The 21,959-nt window shown below is 38.1% G+C and overlaps 1 protein-coding gene across 2 annotated transcripts in view; it reads left to right on the top strand.

Moving 5' to 3' along the window:
- RNF216 (ring finger protein 216) overlaps window positions 1-21,959 on the top strand; it is a 189,741-nt gene that overhangs the window by 82,494 nt on the left and 85,288 nt on the right. For both annotated transcript variants that reach the window (XM_021008531.2, XM_078152937.1), the window contains exons 8-13: window positions 3,624-3,738; window positions 6,440-6,579; window positions 11,012-11,062; window positions 12,791-12,928; window positions 14,576-14,724; window positions 15,507-15,585. In XM_021008531.2, coding sequence (XP_020864190.1) covers window positions 3,624-3,738; window positions 6,440-6,579; window positions 11,012-11,062; window positions 12,791-12,928; window positions 14,576-14,724; window positions 15,507-15,585 — 672 coding nt within the window. The remainder of the gene's footprint in view (window positions 1-3,623; window positions 3,739-6,439; window positions 6,580-11,011; window positions 11,063-12,790; window positions 12,929-14,575; window positions 14,725-15,506; window positions 15,586-21,959) is intronic.

The raw sequence follows: 21,959 nt of genomic DNA, 5'->3' as shown, positions 1-21,959 counted from the left end.
ATAATCATTATATATTGTTTTCTTGGTTCAGTTCTTGCATTAGCGCATAAAAATCTTTCCACTTTTCTCTGAATTCTTGTCACTTCTTATAGCACAATATTACATTGCATTCATATATCACAATTTCTTCAGCTCTTCCCTAGTCAGTGGTCACCCTCCCCCATTTTCACTTATTTGCTACCACAAAAAAGTTGTTATAACCATCTTGGTATATGTGGGACCTTGCTTTTTGTCTTAGTGACACCCTCTATTACTTAGTGCTCATGGTATTTGGATTAAAGAGCCTACTTAACAATGACAATAAGCTGAGAGGATACCAACCCAACAGGCTTCTCTTGCCCAAAAAAGTGTTGTTGGAAACTTGTGTCGTGAAGATATTCAGTTGTATTGTTTTCAGCTTTTTGTACCAGACAAGAAAACTGAGGTCCAAGAAACTTTAGCCATTGCCACATTTGCCCTGAAAATATCTGCTGGGAGCCAGCCACAGTGTTAAGCTTTGGGGATACATAAAGAGGGAGAAAGACAGTCCTGCCCTCAAGAAACTCACGGTCTGCAGGGGGAGACAACAAGCAAACAAATATGTACGAACAAACTACATGTAGGAAACAGTTAAAAGAGAGAAGGCACTAAAATTAAGAGTGGTTGGGAAAGGTTTACTGTAAAGGATGGAGTTTTAGTTGGGATGTGACTAAGCCAGGAAAGCCAGGAGATGAGAAGGGAGAACATTCCAGACATGGCGGACAGCCAAAGAATATGCCCAGAGCCAAGAGATGGAGTCTCCTTTTCGTAGAACAGTGAATAGCCCATGTCACTGAATTGAAATATGTGTTGGGAGGAGTAAGATGTAAGAAGCCTGGAACAGTAGAGGTGTGGAGGGTGGGGTAGATCAGGAAAGGCTTTGAATGCCAAACAGGATTTTGTATTTGAACCTGGGGATGGTAGAGAATCAGAGAAATATATTTGAGAGAGGGGTGTGCGTGTGTGTGTGTGTGTTTGAGACCTTCATTTTAGGAAAATCACTTTGGTGGCCGAATGGAGGATGGATTGATGAGGGCCTGCACTAGGTCGGTAGGAGTATCAGAGGAGAGAAGGGGACATGTTTAAGAGGTATCAGCAGGCCTTGGCAACAGATTGGATGGGGGGAGTTTGGAGGGTGAGAGATATTGAGGTGTCAAAGATGACTCCTAGGTTGCAAGCCCGAGGGACTGGGAGGATGGAGTTGTCCTCTACAGTAAGAGAAGTTGGTAGGAGATAGAGATGGTTAAGGAGAAAGATAATTATTTCCATTTTGGACATGTTTAAGATGTCTACTGAACATCTAGTTTGAGATATCTGAAAGAGAATTGCAAGTGTGAGATTGGAGATCAGCAGAGAATTTGGGACAGGATAGGTAGATATGAGAATCATTAGCATATATATGGTAATTAAATCCATGGGAGCGATTGTGATTATCAAGTGAAGCGGTATAGAGGGAGAAGAGAAGGGACCCAAGACAGACTAGAACTTACCATATGTAATCATTCAGTATCTCAGACAGTTCACTGTAAGCATTTGAGTTTAACTACATATAGCCCTTTCTTAAGAACTGTTTGGTCTATGTATATAAACAAGCCAAGAGATAAATTGAGTAACTATGTGTGACAGATACATAATAGCAAGACAGAAAATTATCTTGAAATATTGTCTCAGCATTCACCTTAAATGATAGCATTGAAATAGGCAACATGCTAATTAGGAATAGCTAAGTTAAAATTGAAACTGAGACCTAACATTACCTCATGTTGACACAGGTACATCCTTAATAGATTTACAGGGAAGTCTTCATATAACTATCACACAAGAGCTGGGGGTGGGAAGGGTATCCTCAGTTCATAGTTAAGACCTTATAATACTTATATGGAAGAAATCTGCTTCAGTCAAAATAGGTAAAGAAATGCCAGTGGGTAGGAGAGGAGGAGATCTGTTGGTCCTCAGTGTTGTGTGTAAACAATTTTCTAACTAGTGAGTAGCAGTTTGGCTAAATTGTTGATTTCAGGAGTTTTCCCTTTGTGATTGACACATGCATTTCTCCCTCTCCCCCCCCCAAGTATTTTAAAAGGGAAACAAAAACGGGCACTACGTAATTATAACCCAGTTAGCTTTTTGGATATAGTCTTTTAGTCAAGTGGCAGCCTTGTAGTAAGAAGTCAAGAGCTCTGGACTAGGATTCAGAAGATCTGGGTTCTAATTTTAGATTTTCTACTTAATGAGGGGATGACTTGGGTAAGTCACCTAACTTTTTACTTTTCTCTTTAAAACGAAAATACCTGCTCTGCCAACTCATGGGACCAGGACAAAGCTCATGAGATGAAATTATGTGTGTGAAAATGCTTTGTCAGCTCTAAAGTATTATTATGTAAATGTTTGATATTTCCACATGCCACTCATCTGTTTAAAAATTTGGAAGTGGGAAAAATCTTCATGATGCTGAAGATGATGTGGTATTGACTTTCCCTTCCTCCACTCCCAGTAAATAAGTGGATACCATGTAGATGGGAAGGAGTGTCCATTTAGAAGGCAAGTACTGCTGGGACAGTCCCACCTTTAACTAAAGCTTAATTATTAGTTAATGGCAGAGCGGGGACCAGTTGTCATTTAGGGTAAAAATAGGGCATTGATTATAGGGTTATAAATTTAGAGTTTCAAGAGAGCTTGAGAACATCTAGTTCAACCTTCCCATTATACAGATGGGAAAACTGAGGCCCAGATAAGTTAACTAGGACTTCCATAAGGTCACACAGTTAGTAAATAGCACAGGCCAGGTTTGAACTCCTTCAGGTCCTTTGATAGTATAACTAGGATTTTACCCACTATACCATACTGCCTTTCTTGTAGGCTTTAAGGAGGTTTGCTTTGGGAATGAGGGAATGCTGGGATGGAGGAAAGTAGTTGTTTATAAAGTAGATGGGAGAATAACCAAAACAAATTATACATCTCCCATTATTGCTTGAGGCCAAAGGGTTGGCCCTGAAATTACCTGACAGCATATGCTAACCCAACCTATAATCTAGGAGCTAAGAGAAGAAAAAAGGGTGGAAGTAAAGGCATATGCATTATTATATCTTCTCCATTTTTTTTTTTTGCTTTCAGATCTGTTACAGAGAAATTAGATGCCAGTCTTATTTCTCTAGCTCCAACAATTGTAGGATTTAATTTTTGGCAATTTTGTTATAGCAGTATTCCCCTCTAAATTACAATTTATATCCCATTGAGTTCCTTATAATGGAACTTTACTTTCACTTCTTGAGTTATAGAGGGTGAATTGTCGAATTATTTTTTATTATCAAAATCTTTACTGTTTCCCTTACTTCCTTCTCCCCCCCCCCCCGCTAACATTTCATTTTGGTTAGCCTTCTGCTTTGTTAGCATTTTAGCATGGTTGGGAAGATGACAAATGAAATTATAGTGTTTATTTTGTTATTTAGTAATCCTAGTAAGAAATTTGGTCAAAATGAGGGTTCTGAATTATGTGCATTTAAATTTTTCCGTATTCATCTTGACCTTTCCCCACCCTCCCAGCCCAATTTCTATGAATAATTGAAAGTTGCCTAAGTTTAGTAACCTTTTCCATTTTTTAATTTTAGGCCTTTTCTGATGCCATTAAAAAATGGCAGGAGCTATTACCAGAAGCCAGTGGAAAGAGAAAAAAGAGGAAAGAAATGAATCAGTATTCTTACATAGATTTCAAATTTGAACAAGGTAAATGGAAAACTGTGTGTGTGTTCCTACCTTGTATGAAACCATTCAGCAGAACTTATCCACTTACCCACAGCAGTCAAGTAAATGTAGCTATTTTGTGGGGTGCTTTTGCAAATATACCTCAATAAGAACCCTCACTTTTGTTCATAAACTAGTTTCAAGGACAAATACTGATATAGAATAACTGTTTTGAGGGTACATCAAAGTTTGAGGAAACATTTCAATAATTTCTTATTCATGCTGGGAGCATATAGTGACAAGAAAATGAACCTTTTGTGGGGTAGAAAACCACATGCAAATAGATACTGTTTGGTTCAACTCTTTGGTCCAGAAAAAACTGGCTTCCCATGTCTGCCATGAGCTCATAGTGTACCAGGCTAAAAATTTAGGTGGACAAGCCATCATTACTAAGGAGTCGCTTGAGAACCCGAGAGAACCAATATGAATGGAGCAATTTTAAAATGGTAATTTTTTAGATTAGAAAGCTTTACAGACAAAATTCACACCTTTTAGATGCCTCCTTGATTGCTTTCATTCTTGTGGATGAAACACTATGGAAACTCTTTATTAAATGAAAGGTCTTAAGTTCATGTCATCTACAAGATGTAGAATTGATAGAATTTACAGGAAACTTTCCTTTGAGTTGCGTGTTTCCTGCGTGAGGGGACGGGAGATTTCCTTCTTAGCACCTTTTCCTCAAACCACTGCTGTATTTGGACACATTTTCTCTCACTGGGCGTTCTCCTTTTTATTGTTGATCTTTTGTCTGTTACTATTCAGACTTTTATGATCTCAAATATACTTAAAAGAATAATTCCTTTAAAGAAATTCAGAAATAAGAGCTCTTTATAAAGGTGTAGAATTCTAGAGTTGGAAGAGACCTTAGAGATCACCTTCCTCTCAGTTCAAAAACTCCCTTGATGGTACCTCTGATAGGTGGTTATCCAGCCTCTGTTTGTCTGGCTGACACCTCACTTCTTTATGAGTCAGTTCATGCCATGATTGTGTAGTTTGCATTTTTATAGAGGTCTTAAAAATCTGCATCCTATTGACTTTCACTTGTCTTCCCAAATTCTGCCTTCTGGAGCAACACAGAGTAAATCTAAGCCTTCTTTCACATGCTTTCAGTACTTCAAAAGGTACCCACTGGATTGGGTACTCCCTTTCCAAAGCAGAGCAAAAATAATCATGTCACAATAGTCTGCATGTATTGTCTCAGAAAAATTGTGAAATCATTGCTTATCAGGCTGCCTTCTAATGACGAACATCTCCAAACTTAGCTGGACTGGTCCTTAGATGACAGATGTCTGTCCTTTTTGGTTTGGTAGGACCTAACAGAGCTTGTGCTCTGTTAATGTAGATGTCAAGAGCCTCCCTACCATTATAATGCATTGGAATGAGGCTTTTGTAGAAGTTTCATATGACAGTCCTTAAAATATATGAGACTGCTGTCATGTTCCTATCTCTCACCCCCATTCCTCAAAGAGTAAATAATCAGGTCATGATGAGGTGACCATTTGTTACACTGTGGTAGAGAAGATGAAATTCTTGTTTAGTTTGGGCTAGACTAGATGATCTCTAAGACCTCTTCTAAATTGGAATGTGTGTTCCACATCTTTCTGCACACATGTGTATGACAAAAACAGACAGTCATTGATCTTGTGGTTTCCCCATACACATTTGTCAAGCCTTGTCTTTTCTATTCAATACCTTTGTGATAGTTTTCTTTTAACTTAAATGTAGCAACTTCCACTTACCATTTTTCTAAATTTCATCTTGTTTTGCCTAATCACTTAATTTAAGGAAAGAAAATAATCATCCTCTTCATTTTTTGAATGTGCGTGTTGTGCAGTGACTTGTAGGGTTTTCTCATGGAACATTTATTGGAATTTAAATTTTAAATTGTACCATATTTCAGCCCATGTGTTATCTTATCTCCATTGGGAATTATATAAATACTGTAGTATTAAATTCACATATAGAAACAGGAAAGCAGAATTATATAAATCATAAAGTAGAAATTATATAAATCAATATGGATGGACCAATTTTAAAATGGAAATTTTTTTGGGTCATACTGCTGGTTACCTGTTTGCTGTTTAAAAAGTTCTAGATAGTGGCTGAAGGGAAAAGAAAAAAGGACAGAAACAGATAAGTTGCTTGTCACTGATTTCTAGCACAGGCTTGAAAACTTATATGCCAAGTCCCTTTGTCCACCTTAAATAAAAGCAGGAGATTTTTCTTTGAGGACTAACTTCTGTTTAGCAGAGGAGAACATTTTCATTTATTTTTCATCATGTAACATAATGCCCCAGGTCCTCTAGGCTCGATGGAAAATACAAAGGTTAGTATAACTCCCTTAAGATTCTTTCAGTCTAATAGAGGAGAAATGTATACAGTTATAATATGAAGCAGTCTGTAATAAATACTATAAGAAAGCTTCAAAGAAGGTGCTTTATGAGAAGTCATACTTAGTTTTGGTAGAAGATTCATGGAGGAGGTGATATTTGAGAATAGTTACAATAATAGGACAAAGTGGGTTTGGGAACAGCATGTACTGTAGTTTGGTGTGTGTAGCAGGAAGTAGTGGGGCATCTGACTGGAAGTGAATAGGTGAGACTGTGGAGAGAATTGAGTATGAAGACCCAAATTCCTGGCACTGTGTCTTTTGCTAAAGTTTTCCTTGTCTTGTATTCTTTAGGTGATGTAAAAATAGAGAAGCGGATGTTCTTTCTGGAAAATAAACGTCGACACTGGAGGTCCTATGAGAGGCGTTCACTCCTTCCGCCTGTGAGAAAAGAGCAAGAATTCTATGAGAAGAAAGTCAAGGAGATGGCCGAAGTAAGACTTTACCCTGGGGGTTGGGGGGATTAAAAGTGAGGAGAAGGGGTATATTTCATAATAACTTGTTAACTGATCAGGCTGTGGGGAGGGTTGTGTTGGTGTGCCTTACCACACATGGTAGGTAGTATGTCTGTGCTGGACTTCAGATGAAGGATGGAACAGAAACCCAAGTTGTAAACAAGGCATTTTATCTGACAAGTTCTGTAATAAACAAGTTTGATACCTTTTTTGCCTCAGTTTCCTAATAAAGCAGAGGAGCTGAACTAGACAGTCTTTAATATGTCTTACAGTTCTGTGATTTAGTCATTTTCCTCCTACTGGAGAAGTAATTCTGGAAATGGGAAGAATAGGGAAACCAACAGAGTTATGAGATTATCACCTGGCAACATTTTGGATCATGGAGATGATTATTTGTTAGGGAGGGATCCTCCTTCCCCTTTTTTTATTTTTCCTATCTTCAGTTTTAGTCCTTATGTTCCCTGAGCCTTAAGTTCAAAGAAAAATACTCTTTTGTTGTGGATACAAAGGAATTGACATTCTCATAGACTGTTATGGTAATAAGAAAGTTGGCTTTTGTCTTAGATTTTTATTTTCAGCACACAGGTGAGAAGATTATGCAGGATTATTTATATCTTTCTCCTTTTTCATTCATGAGCATTGATTATAAATTCTTAGCACATATGTATGAGAATGTGCTTTATTTACAAGGAGTTAAGTGTGACACTTCCCAAATTCTGTTTATATTCCTTTTCCTCGAAAGCCTATTCTGGCTGTAAGATCCCAGTTTGTAGTCACGTTGTGGTGGTTTAGGATAAAAAACACTGGAGTAGAAATCAGAAGTTTGGGAATTTGTCCCAGTTCTGTCACTAACAACCATTATAACCTCAGACAATTCACTTCATATCTGTGGATGTAGTCTTCTCATTGGTAGAATGAGAAAGATTGGACTCAGTGATCTCTTAAGTTCTTTTCAACTTTAAATTTCAGTACTTTTATGATTTAGTCCTCATAGCAAGGTGCCTTTTGATATTGGCCTTAAGATCTATGAGGAAGCTGTTTATACCCCATTTTTTAAAGAAATTAAAATAAGATTTATTTTAAAAGCCACCATTATTGCTCACGTTCAGCATGCTACAAAAAGATGTTATTTCAAATGGCAACTGAAAAATAAAACTTGACAAATTTATCAGTGATCTCAGGTCAGTTCCCTTGATTTTCTATTTAGGGGAGAGTTCCATTGAATTTCTTGGTCTGTTAAAACCTAATAACTAGTGTGTCAATCAGCAAGTTTATTTACCGTCAGCTCTGTGCCCTAATGCTGTGCTTGGTTCTAAGCATTCCCTTCCTGCTGCTGCTTCCCCCCCCCCCCGCAATGGATTTTTCATGTGGGGCTCTACTGTGGGAATGTTGACTAATATATTCAGATTTTTTTTGTTGCCATTTTGTACGTTAACATCTCTCATCCAAGTAACAATATAGTATCTCCTTAATCTAACTGGTTATTCCACCTGCTGCTCCACCTTAATGAGAAGTTGGGAGCCAGCTTGCCTCCTCTTTACATCAGTTCATTCTCTGTACCATTGCTCTTCCATTACTCTTTTAATCATAAGACAGTTGAGCATTTATTAAATGCCTACTAAGTTCCAGGCTCTGTGTTAGGCTCTGAGGATACAAATAAAAGAAATGAAATAATCTCTCTTCAAAAGGAACATACATCCTAATCACAGTGAGAGATAGACAGATGAAGAGAGGGAGGGAGGCAGGAATACATACATACATACATGCATTCTTCTATATATGTGTTCCTTTCTCTGTATGGATGGATACACACATACAGAATAAAGAGAATAAATACAAGGAAGTACAAAGTAGTAGAACACAAGTTAGTTTGATGGGGATGCGGGTTAAGAAAGATTTCTTGTAGAAGTTGGTACATGAGGGGCTACAGTAGTTCAGAAGTAAGGAGGGAGTACATTGAAGGCATAGGCAGTGACCATGCAAAGGTGATGTATGAGGAGCAAAGATAAGGCCAGTTTGACTAGACCACAGAAGGCAAAAGGGCTAGTAATATCCCTTGAAGTTGGAAAAATAAGTTGGCTAGATTTGAATGGCCTAACAACTAAACAAAGGAGTTTATTTGAACATAGAAATGATAGAAAACCACAGGTAGCTTTTGAGTTAGGGGAGTGAGGTGCTTAAGGAAAACCACTTTGGCAGCAAGTGTGTAGAATGAACTAGAGTGGGAAGAGACTTGAAACTTTCAAGAAAATCATTTAAGGAGGCTGTTGAAATAATCTAGCTCAAAGGTAATGAGGGCCTTAGCTAAGCTAGTAGATATGTGACTAGAGGGAAGGGTTCATATTCTGTAGATGTTATAGAGGTAGAGAGAGCAAAATTTGACAACTAGTTAGGTATGAGTGAAAATGAGGAGTCCAGGAATATGCAGAGGTTACAAACTTGGGAGACTAGAAAAATGGTGATAATCTTTGCCAGAAATGGGGAAGTTTTGAAGAGGAAGGGAGGATTTGAGGGAAGAAGAATGCCTCCATTTTTGGATATGTTGAATTGTCTCTTGAACTTCTAGTTTTAAATGTCTAATAGGCAATTGGAGATTTGAGAATGAAGCTCAGAAAAAAGACTAGAGCTGGACATTTAGATTTGAGTTCATCAGGGGAAATATAGAGAAAAAAGAGGTGGTCCAAGACAGAGCCTTGGTGGGGACACTTGCATTTAAGGAGGAAGACAAAGATGAAGATCCAGCAAAGAATATTTTTCTCAAGTAAGAAGAGATATTGGGGGGGGGGTGTCTGACTGAGGTGAAGTGAGGAAGAGAGAGCTTTGGGAAAGTGTCATTTTTTCAATGAGTTGTGAGGTAAGGTCCTCAGCTAAGAAGGTAGGGAAAGAGAATGGCATGAGAGGCTTGAAGAGAGATGAGAAGATTTGGAACAGGTGCTGTAGTGAGTGGATTAGAGAATCAATTAGAGGGTCAGCTAGGTGGCTCAGTGGAGAGAGCTCTGGCCTTTCTTACTCCTTCCATATTCTGGCCTTGGAATCAGGAGGACCTGAGTTCAAATGTGGTTTCAGACACTTGACACTTACTAGCTGTGTGGCCCTGGGCAAGTCACTTAACCCTGATTGCCTCACAGTCAGCATGGTTGGATTTCCTCCATGAAGGAGGCAAATGGTAGGAGACAGTAGTCAGGTTTGGCAGTAGGAACAGGGGGCAGAAGGTTTAAGAGTAGAGTAGAGAATAGTGAAGAGATTGAGATTGAAAGAGAATGTAATCAGTACAAAGGTAATGTCGTAGGAAAATATTGAGAGAGGGTTTACAAATCTCCAAAAAGGTGAAGAACAAGGTTAAAGTTTAAAACACATAAGGATATAGAGAATGATAAAAGATTATAATCAGTTAAAAATATTTTTGAGTCATCAGTATGGGAGTGGAACATTTGTAAGTGGTGGAAAGATGAAGAGTATGGCTTGTGTGTAGCTTAGGTATAGTGTAGGGAGGTCAGGAAATTAAATATTTGTAGAAATTTTTTCCCCCTCTAACAGTAGCTATAGCCATTGTTGCCAACCTTTGCGAAAGATGGCTGCTATATATTGTCAGGAATGCTTTAATCACTAAATCTGACTGTATCTTGGATTGAACTACCTTATATAATCATATATACCCTCATCTCGATTTCACATTGTGTAACAAGGCAGAAAGAATTTATCATTGCTTTTTGATTTGGAGTCTTTATATTTTTTAATGTGAAGCTCTAAATATGAATTCTTAGTTTTAACTAAGGAAATTTTGCCAGACTTATCTAGTTTTACTTGATTTGGGAGGGAGAAAAGAGCCTAATCCTTAGATTATCTCGCATATCTTAGATTATTTTAGATAATCTCTCAGATTATCTCCATTTTATGACCCTGGATTCAAACCAACTCTTCTGATTAAATAGAGCCATCATTAAAAATTCTGTTCACTTTTGAGCAATTACTCACATTTTTGCCAGATGGGGGAACCATTTCTTTAGAGCTAAAAACAGCCCTAGAAATGGTCTAACCCCCTCATTTTGCAGATAAAGAAATTTAGGCACATTGAAGGTGAAGTGACTTGCCCAAGGTCATACCGTTAAGTAGCAAAGTCTGGATTTGAACTCAAGTCCCCTGACTTTACAGTCAAGACTCTTTGTAATTTACAGTTTTTACCATTTCTTTGGTGATTCTCTGGACTTAATTCCAGGCTGATTTCTGGCAGAACTGCCCTGAGAAGCCAACATAAATATCATAGAGAAAAGAAATTTTTTTGAAGTAACTACAAGAATAGCTTTTTAAAAAAATAGCCCTAGTTAATATTTATTTAAAGTAAATGGCAGATAGTTCATTGCATCTTTTTGTGGGTTGTGTTTCTTACAGCCTATTCTTTTTTCTCACTTAGCATGCTGACTTTTTGCTTGCCCTGCAAATGAATGAAGAACAGTATCAAAAGGTAATTGCCTTAAGTATCATCTTTTTAATTAATTATCTCTTTATTTGCTTGTTTATTTGGGGGTGTCCCTCTTGTCAGATTTCCTAGCATTTTCGTGGCCAACTATTTTAACAAAGTATTCATTTTTTTCTATTTTAACATGCCCCATTCTACTGAGTTGAGAGACTAAGCCAGATTCCCCAACCAGATTAACCTATAATTGGGAAATATTGAACAAAATAAATAAAAGCACAGTACAGCATAGACAATGTTAATTTGTCATTTTCTAAGTCGATATACACTGGCAGGAATTCCTTTCTATTTGAGTTTGATACAACTGGTCTAAGCTTGGCCACACTTAGAAATTGCTCTAATTCTTGATTTGTACCAGATTCAAACCAACACTGGAAGAAGGAAAATGAACCTAAGAGACCAATTAATTGGATTAGCTGCTTGGGGGCTCCTGTTGAAGGAGCCTTTTTTTTTTTTAAGGCAGTTGTGGTTAAGTGACTTGCCTAGAGTCGCACAGCTAGTGAAGGAACCTTTTCAATATTTAAGTGTTAATTTCACTTCTTGGGGGGAAAAGGGTGAAATATATTTTGGCCTAAATTTAGTTTTTTTTTCAATCTTCAAAAGTCTAATAAGTAATGGAGCTGCAAACTTTCACTATGCCCTAACTGGTTTGATCTCAGGCAGGGTATAACACTGCCCTCCTGTTCCAAGTTTTGCAGGTTCCCCAACCAGGTTTGGGTCTGGGCAACGTAACTTCAAGTGTTTGCCCCTGGTTCTAGTTCTGGTAGACAATGGCTAGCCCTACCTTGTGTACTGTGCCTGCATCCAACATCCCATCCTAGCAACAAACTTTGTAGGCTTGCCTGTTGTCTGAACTCTACAGTCCTTGCCCTTGTTACTTACTTGCAGGTCCCAGTCCTGTTCTATATGCTGAAACCATGATTTAGAGTTGTGGACAGAGTGACAGAGCTGTAGGCCCACCCCTGGTCTCAGTCCTTAACCTGATTGCTTGTCTGAGCTGAATGTATCAGCTTGGCTTGGGAGACACTGTGGTGTCTCGTTGGATTTTCTGATTACTACACAGCCTGGTACTCTTCCTCAATCCTTGTGGGAGTAGTTGTGAGAGAGAACTGGGCTGGACTGTTTTGTCCTTCATCTCTGCCAGTCACAAATCTCCATAAAACTTGGAACAAGGTTCCTAACTGCTGTACTGTTATAAGCCGAATATAATTTGAGAAAGGAGCTTTGGGATGCCATTTGTTGAGCCACTTTGATCATGATATCTAGGCCTCATGGTTTAGTGGGTAGAAGCCTGGATCTGAAGCCAAGAAGACTTGGCCACATCTAACCTTTGACACTTACTGGCTGTATGCTTCTATTTCCATTCCCCACAGTAATAAAGTATAAGTCTTTTGAAGTTAGGAACCACTTTTGTTTCCCCAGCACCCTGCACATCACCTTGTATATAATAGGTATTGAAAAAATGTTTCTTGAATTGATTTTTGCATGCCAAGAACTATTGAAAGTAATTTAAAAATGTCACTTCAAGTAGCTATAGCAGCCAGACAAACTGAGAATGGTATGAATATCTCAGTGAATTAATAATACCTTTTGTTTTCTGACTTCTTTAGTTGACATTCAATAAGATATTTGCATTGGGCATTGGGGTGCTGTATGGCTACCCTTGCTGCTTAAGATCAGGAAATAGGTTATCTAATTTCTGCTTATGGATTGTAGGATGGTCAGATGATAGAATGCCGTTGCTGTTATGGAGAATTTGCATTTGAGGAGCTGACTCAGTGTGTTGATGGTCACTTATTCTGCAAGGAGTGCCTAATCAAATATGCCCAAGAGGCAGTCTTTGGCTCAGGAAAGGTAAGAAGTGCTGAAGTATTCTCAGAACCAATGGATAATTTAAAGTGAGTCCAAGTAACTAGCAAGTCAGGACACAATGATTCAATGCCTTTTACCCATGCCCTTTCTGGGACAAAGTGTCATTCTTAGAAGAGGTAATAAACAGTAGTGCTTCTGAACTTGCCTCAGACCCTGTATCTGCAAGGCTCTTGGTCCTTAGAGAAAGCGAAAATTTATTTTCAAGCAACAGGATCCTTCTGCACAGGACCAGTCCTCTAAAACTCACTGCCCAGAAGATTCCACCTTGTCCTTTTTGGTGCAAGATGAGTGCCTCTCAAGAGAACTTTACAAACTGTTAACATTTTCTGCTTATGTGCATGGAAAGTGGAAACATGGAAATTCATTGATGTTTATTCTGTAGGTGTTCTCCAAATATTTTTGGTTGGATTAAGATGCACGACTGCTTTGTGCAGCATCTTATTTTGTGTTCAACTCCGATTCATGTGTTTGAGCATAGAATGGGAAAGGGTGTTGGGTTTTTTGTTACTGGTTTTGTTTTTTGGGGGGTTTTTTGTTGTTTTCTTTTAGTGAGGCAACTGGGTTTAAGTGACTTGCCCAGTCACATAGCTAGGAAGTATTAGTGTCTGAGGTCACATTTGAACTCAGGTCCTCCTGACTCCAGGGCCAGCACTCTATCCACTGTGCCACCTAGCTGCCTCTCAGTTTTGTTTTGTTTTTTAAGTCATATTAAGAACCAGAGCAAATTATGTTTGAGTACAAGCTTGTTTATACAAAGGCTCATCATCACTGTTGTGGGTTATTTAGACCCTTTGCTTTTCCCCTTTACTGCTGCTTCCTGTTTGACTATTTTACTCTTTTTTTTGTTTTTAAATACCATTGCTAGGGATCAGGTGGGAGAAACAAAAGGAGGTGAAATGTAGACCAATAAAATTTTATAAGATTTTGGGGAAGGAGAAGTTGAAACACCAAATGAATGTGTTACAGAAATGTCTATGAATTTCATTAATTCTCTCCTTGTTAAAACTAACTACATAGTCATTCATTGATCAATACCAGCCTGCATGTTCTTATGTTTTATAAATTTAAATGTCACTTGAGAGGTTAAGACTCTCTTTGGCATAAAAATATTCCTTTGTCTCATTGAAAGTCTTCCCCATGGTTTTGTCTACTCTTGATTACTTCCCTGTGCTCAGGGTTGCTGATATGATAGTACTGCCTCTCTCTGAGCTTGGCCAGTGACCTCCTCGAGTCTCAGGTTGATTCCTACTACTTATTGTCCTTGTCCACCATCAGATACTTGTTAGTTGCATTTAGGGATGTTATTTGTGTTGGCAGCTGTGGTACAGTGGGAAGAGCATTGGATTTGGAATCAGAAAACCTGGGTTTGTATCTCAGCTCTGCCACTTCCTGTTTGTGGGACTTTGCCTCTTAGCCTCTCAGAGCTTCGTGGAGCAGGTGTACAGTGAGGATAATGTTGCCTCACTGGGTGATGAGGATCAAATAAATAAATGTATATGACATATTTAGTAAACTGCAAAATGAAGTGCAAATGTCAGCTATTGTTTTAAGATGGATATCCTGATTGAAGATATAACTGAGTGATTGATGCTAAGTATTCCGAACAAGTTCCTTAATTTTTCCTTATAGTCAGAGCTCAGCTGTATGGAAGCCAGCTGCACATGTTCGTTCCCAACCAGTGAGCTGGAGAAGGTGTTGCCAGAAACCATCCTGCGAAAGTACTATGAGCGAAAAGCTGAAGAAGAAGTAGCCGCAGCCTGTGCAGATGAACTGGTTAGGTGAGTTCATACAGAGTCCATTGGGTTTAATCTGGGAAACAAGATGGCCATTGCTTTGCCAGCATGATACCTAACTGGGCATTAGTTGCTTTTTATTTTGCTTCCCCAACATTTCACTATCTCATAGCTGAGGAGCAGAGGCATCAGGAGCTAACCTGCCTGTCTGACCCTCCAGCCTTTGCCCTGGCTGGCTCCTGGGCTCAGAGTGCATGCCCTCCACCCCTCTGCCTCTTCGTTTAAGGTTCAGTTTATTTTTTCCTCTTCTTTAGAAAGCTTTCTTTGAAGTTAGTGCTTGCTCTTTCAGCCTCCAGTGATCTCTTTTACTTACACACACACACACACACACACACACACACACACACACACTCACTCTCCCCCCCTTTTCCTCCCTCTCTCCAGATACACATGTGAGTATGTGTATATGCATATATAGAGATAAATAATATAGAGATGTATGGATAAATATATAGATATATAAGATATAGCCTGTTTATTTGTTAAATTCCCCAGTAATATGTAAACTCTGGAGGTCAGAGTCTTTTTCATTTTGTCTTTACATCTCCAGCACTTAGCACAGGGCCATGAAGTTTAATTATTTATTGGATCACACTGGATAAGAAACAAAGGATAACAAGTGATAGAGCATGTGGACTATGTATATGTCTGTAATCATTTTGTTTAGCACCCTGACTTTATGAGTATTTATGAAGCTAAATCAAACTCTGTTTATCAAATAAATATAAATTCAGAGCACATATTCATTATGATCCTTTGGACTTCAGGTGTCCCTTCTGTAACTTCCCAGCTCTTTTGGACAGTGAAGTGAAGTGGTTCAGTTGTCCCAATCCTCGTTGCAGAAAGGTAAGGGAACTGTGATTTTTTTCTAAAAATATAACCATATTAACACAAGGTGATTGTCTACCATCCTGACCCTTTGTGATTGATTGTCTGGTGAGCAGATACAAAAGAAATTGCAGTCCTTTTCAGTACACTAAGAATTGTATTTTGTAAAAGTTAGCTGAGCTTTGGAGCCATGTGGAGCATTTCACCCATAAAGCAGTAAGATTTTGCTTCTGTTGTAAATGCTGACACTATAATGTCAAATCTGCAGGTTTTAGTTACTTTTGTTTTTCTGTTTCAAGAAAAGCATTCTGCCGTAGTGATAGCATTTATCTCTTCCTTGTTTCAGAGCCCAGATGATAGCTCTAGTTTTCACAAACTCTTGGGAAAATTTATTCATTCTTGGCATCAAGAAGCTGGTGATGATTGTCATGAAATTTTTATTGCTTTCTGTAGATTGTTAGCTTTAAAGTCTAGCCACAGCTTTTGAAAAACTTGAGTAAAATTAATTTATTGGATGAGAAGTGAACAAGCTATTCATCTCTCACAATCTTTTTCTCTGCCTTACTTTCCAGCCTGTCATGTTAATTAAAGATATCCAAAGAATTCTTAAGAAAATCATATGAAATTTTACTAGGACTTGCTTCATATGACTTTGTGTAGGTTATAGCTTGGTTCTTGGTCTAGTTGGGAGAACTGTAGCCATAAAAACTTGTAAGTCAGTGAGGTAGAACAATTAAGCTTGTCTGTTCTGTTTTAAGTAGTTGTATGCCCAAATATATTCTCATCTGAACTGGAATTTTTAGATTAAGGAGAATGCTTCATAAGGATTTGAAATGGGGATGTATACTTTTATATAGAGAGAGATTAATCACCAATATTTGTAATTCATTATGTTCCTTTCCTCTCTTTTTGGCACATTCCTTCTATGGCTAATTTTTTAATTAGCTAGATTATTAGATGGTTTGAATTATATAACCACTCAATTGTTCATGAATACTATGACATTCATTATTTTGTTTCCAGTATTATATTCTAAAATAATATGTTCAGAGGTAGATATAATAATCTGTCTTCCCTGAAAAACTTACAGTTCAGATTTTTTTGAAAATCCGCCATTTATAATTGCTAAGTTTGGGTGGATAAACTGATGGAAGGAACTGATTGAAGGTTATTTGACTTAACTCATACTTATTTGGGAGCATAATGGGAGTGACAGTACCCCACTAGGTGGCAGTAGCACTCCATGTCTTAAAGTATTTTCTGTTTTGTTTCGTTATTGGGCATTTTTTAAGTATTCGTGTCATCAAAACACTGGCATGTAAGCAGAATTGACAAAATCCTTTGGGCATAACACTAAAACAAGTAGTTATGTGCATTTAGAATTTTACATCAAAGATGTCAACATTCACATGGCATATGTTTTTACCTTCCTTTTACGTGGCATAAATTTTGCATGACATGTTCTTCAGCAAGATGTTTAGGCCAACTGTTAATCCTTGAGGATTTATAATGTTTCAGAAATGATCCCCAAACTGATTTTGCATATATAAGATTGGCTATCATTTTTTTTTCTCGAGGAAGTACTCTTTTGCCAGATTTCTAGTAACTTGTCAATGTATGATGAGGAGCTTTTATTAATGCATTAATCAGAAGAGGGTCTGAATGATTAAGAGATAAGACAAGAGTCTTTGTTTCCTGCCTGTGATGGAATGCTTTTGTCAGGATTCTGAGATCCCTTGTGTGCTTTGAGATAAAGAATTCATCAGTTCCTTTTTTACTAAGATTCTGCTTTTTGAGAGGGATTAAATGGGGTAAGATGTGACTGCTGGGGTTGTTAGGAGGTTTGAAGGTGATGCCTCTGGCAACTGAGAAAAAATTCTCAAGTTAGAAATTATTCCTGTTAAGTCTTTCTTCCTAAAGGGACTGTGACTTTAATATGTAAACTCAGAGATGATGTTGGTAGAATTTGGGGGGAGGTGAGCTGGGGTAAAAGCTTAAAGGGTAATGAAACAAGTGCATGAGGAAGAATATTCAAGGGTAGATATTTTAAGCAGAACAATTGTGAAGTTTCATTTGAGACGTGGACGTTTTGATATAAGCACACATTCTATCCTGTTACCATTTATATTCATATTTGTTTACTTTCTCTCCCCTACTCTTCACGCCTTATTTCCCCACTCTATCCTTTCTAAGATATCTTGATGTATCTTCCCCAACAACAGTTGAAATGTAACTGATATTAACATCTGCAGTAAGCAGATCTGTGTTGAAAGAAAGGCATCTCCAGCAGCCTACAGTAACTGAATGGACTCGTGAAGAGCATTTAAATGAATCTGCACCAGCTGCCAGTGCCAGTTTGGCTCCAGCTGTGTTAACTGAAGTTTGGAACTCATTTGAGGCCTAGCCAATCAACTGACTGCCATAAAAAGCACATATCTTTACATTTACAAAGATGCATTAGGATTATGATCCTTTTGTTTACCACTATGTTAGGGCCATTGTACAGGTCAACCATTGCATCCATTTGCATCCTAGCCTCCCGAGCCCTGGGTAGTAGAGGTTATACCACCTTACTTTTGTATAGGGAAAGACTATTGTCTCCTTTAATCAGATGATGGCACACTTAGAGGAGCAAATTTCCAGTGTTAAAAAAATTCTAGCAAACAACAAAAGAATTAGGGCAGTCATTTGGAGGCATAATGAAATTTGATCTATATAATGCAGGTCTGTATAAGATGGAAGAGATTGCCACCTCTTAAGTGAGAATCATGGAGGTCTGCTGTTAAGGTTAAAGCCCCTCACATTACAAATGTCTTCCCATTGCATCTTAAACTATGCCATAAGGGTTCCTCTGCAGTGTTTCCCCCAGGTTTCTCTTTCAAATTCTCATCAAGAGGAATTGTGATTATATCACAGAATTTTACCTCAAAGCTTTAAGGATTGTACTCAGTGGAATATGTCTTTGTTTTTCAGTCTCTCTTATTGACTCCCTTTATCAATTCCAGCTTTTTTTTTGTTCTCATATTAAAAAGTACAACCAATCTATTTGTCTTTACACAGGCTTTTATCCCATTGGAGGATTTTGGTTTATTATCCCTCTGATAAAAATATACCATATTAGATGTTGTAGGTATAATTTGGGAGGTTGAAAAATCTTCTATTTTAAGAACAATAGCACAAGAAATACTGGTAAACCTTTGTTTTTGTGTCCTTTAAAACATACATATCTGTTAGAAAAAATGAAACACTGCATTTGATGTTTTGGGTTTGATTGATTGTGTTGTATTGCAGCTTTTTTGAACGTGTTAACCCTCCTTATTAAATTCTCAAGGGCAGGCACCATGTCTTATTCACCTTTGTATCTCATAGCACCTAGCACAATGTTGTACTTCTTTTTTTTTTTTGCCCTACCCAGATGTGAATGGGGGCCAGAAGACTCAGTAGGTACAATCACTTAATGGAGTCCTTTCTCTCCCCCAATTCAGCTCCCACTATTCCAGGGCAGATGATGATTCCCCAGCCCTACCTGGGAGGCAGTGAACAGAGACCTCATTCCCCCCCTTTTTGAAAAATCATGCTGATCTTGAAACAGTGCCTGTGTTCAAATCCCACCTCTGACACATACTGGCTCTGTGCCCCCAGGAAAATCACTTAACCTCTCAATGTTCCAGGTCACCCTCTAAGACTAAAACCTTACAGAGAAGGTACTAACTTAAATTGGTAGAGAGAGTTTCTCCAGCTGTCCATGCTAAGAAAATCACAGATCTAGTCTTTATCCTGTCTTTTGAGATAGCTTAGAAGTAAATGTTCAGTTGTATGGTTCAAACTAAAATTCTAGAACAGTTCCAGGACAGAAAAGAGCAGATATTGACATTTTTGAAGTTCCTTCAAAAGGAGCTGCATCATTACCTTAAAGTGTTAATCTACCCAAGAGAGCCCTTCAGGAAGGAAAAAAGGTTACTCATTAGTAACCTTGGTTCTTGGATCTAAAGATCAGTCAACATTGACCATCCAACCTTCTGTACTTTAAGAGGGAAAAGATTTTTTTTTTTGAGAAGTGACAACTCATTTGCCCTTAGAGAATAGTAATGGAGTATGGGCATCTAACTATAGGGAACTTGAACAATTTTAATTTGAATGGTTCCTAACTTTTCCAAACACATGGAATTGTTCTGGGAGACCTTGGGGAGGTAACAAGTAAATCTGTTTCTTGTTCTTACTTTCCCATCCTTCAGCTCCTATTACTTTTTGCTTGTCCCCTTTAGAAATGAATTAATGAAACATACTGGTGATCCTCATTCTCCATTGCTGCTTTGCTTTGTTGTGACCTTCTCCTATCACCACCCATGTAGGGTTAAGGGACCTGGAAAATAATATTCAAAATTTGGATCCAGTAGAGTGTGTGGTAAATCTTACAAGAAACTCAGCATGAATCATGACATAATGGTAAAATTCCAGATTTATTGCTGTGAATCATTTGTGATTTGAAGAGGGCTAGGGATGATATTTGAGAGCAGTTTCAGCTGTCTCTGGGCATGAGTACCTCCTTTCTCCCTCCAGAGTCCAGCTTCACACTTTGCCTGCTGCCTTTTATTGTCAATAAGAACTCTAAAAGCTGATGCCTTATTAACAGCGATCATACCTCTCCACTCTATTCTATCTGCTTTTAGAACTCACATAGAATACTTAAAGGAAGTACCTCTTTGTGGGCTTTAGAAGAGGCTTATGTGAGCACTTTATTAAAATAGAAACTCCCACCCCTAGCAGCCAGAGTTTTCTGACCATTGCTTGGCCTCTGTCAGGCCCATCCCTGATTGATCCTGTACACAGACTATATTTCTGTGAAACGGTTGAGTGGGTCATTTATGGAGCCATATAGCCATGGCCAGGATATTTTGAGAATGCCAGTGTTTCTCAAAACCATGTATCCTTTGGTTAGTTTCCATTTTTTCTACTGCACTGTATATTATTAAAGTAATTTAATATTGTCTTTTTGTATTGGCATGCACCAGTTTTCCCATTGATAGAAGGATGCATTAAAAAGTTAAATTCATTCCCATCATTTAAAAAAAATTATAAAACCCCTAATCATGTTCTTTTCACACACACACACACACACACACACACACACACAATAAATGTGTTTCCTTCACAAGTAAATTGTATTTCTGTGTACCAGCAGAATTATCCCATATCTGTGTATGTTTTAAATGATTCTTTTGGTGGTCTCCCAGAATCTGTATGTGTTCTGAGTGGAGGATAATGTTACCCCTTTTTTGCAGCCTCAGCACAAAACACTGCAGAATTTCCAGGCAGTAGAAAGATGGGAATCTGAAATAGAAACTGTCGCTATGGTAATAATATATGCATGAAGCAACTTGTATCCCTTTGGGTATCTGTGTAAGAAAGAAGGAATGTGAAAAGAGGAAAGAGCAATAGTATGCTATAGGGCAGCTCACCGCATTAAACATGGTTATTTCACAGCCTGAACTAACATGGTATTAAGTTGAGGATTTGGTGATTTTTGCATTTCTTGTTTGAATACAAAGTCACTTTCAAGATAGTGCATAGTAGCTGAGAAGTCGAAGTTTCAAGGATCTCCAAAGAAATAACTAGCTTTTTGATTTCAAGAAAGTGGCCTCTCTAGGCAGAGAGATGGGTTTGAGAGAATAAAAAGGACCTCTGCCTGACTTTTAATCCCTGAAGTCATTTGTGTTAATTTCATAGACCCATAGTTAGAACATGAAGAATATACATCAATAATCTGTGATGAGAGCCACTGTTAAAGAATCAACCTGCCCCTTAGGATCTGTAAAACCTTGAGACCTAAGGAACTGATTTCTGCTGTCTCTTGAAACTGAATTATGCTCTCTGGCTGAACTTCAGTACCCTATCATGTGAGTGGTACAGTCAGAGCTAAACACTTACTGTGGCAGATTAGCCCAGTGGTTGAAAACAAGAAGAATCAAGTTCACTGAGGTCAAGTGCGAGGTAACACACCTGGGGGTCAAGCAAAACATGCAGATTGTGTGAGATGGAAGGACTAATCCTATGCCAGTCCAACCAAAGATGTAGTCAGAGTTACAGAGTATTTATTGTAGCTATGCAATGAGTCAGTATCCTAGCACTGTGTTTTTTTTCTGAAGGACTATGGATATTAGAAAATGTGTAGCTTATTGTATTGGTTAGACCCATTACCCAAATAGAAATGTAGAAAACCTGATGAGGTTTCAGTAGAGCCTTGAAAAAGTTGAAAAATAAGAGCTATATGGTGTGTGTGGGGGTGTGTGTGTGTATGTGTGTGTGTGTGTGTGTGTGTGTGTGTTTAGGCCAGATCTGTGATTTTGGTGATATTAGGAAACTTGTGATAAGGAAATTCTGTCTACCAATGT

Source organism: Phascolarctos cinereus, unplaced genomic scaffold (genome assembly GCF_003287225.1).
Source record: "Phascolarctos cinereus isolate Bilbo 61053 unplaced genomic scaffold, phaCin_HiC Scaffold_4;HRSCAF=312, whole genome shotgun sequence".
Lineage (NCBI taxonomy): Eukaryota > Metazoa > Chordata > Mammalia > Diprotodontia > Phascolarctidae > Phascolarctos > Phascolarctos cinereus.
The sequence above is the reverse complement of the archived record's forward strand: the minus strand, read 5'-3'. Positions and strand labels throughout refer to the sequence as shown.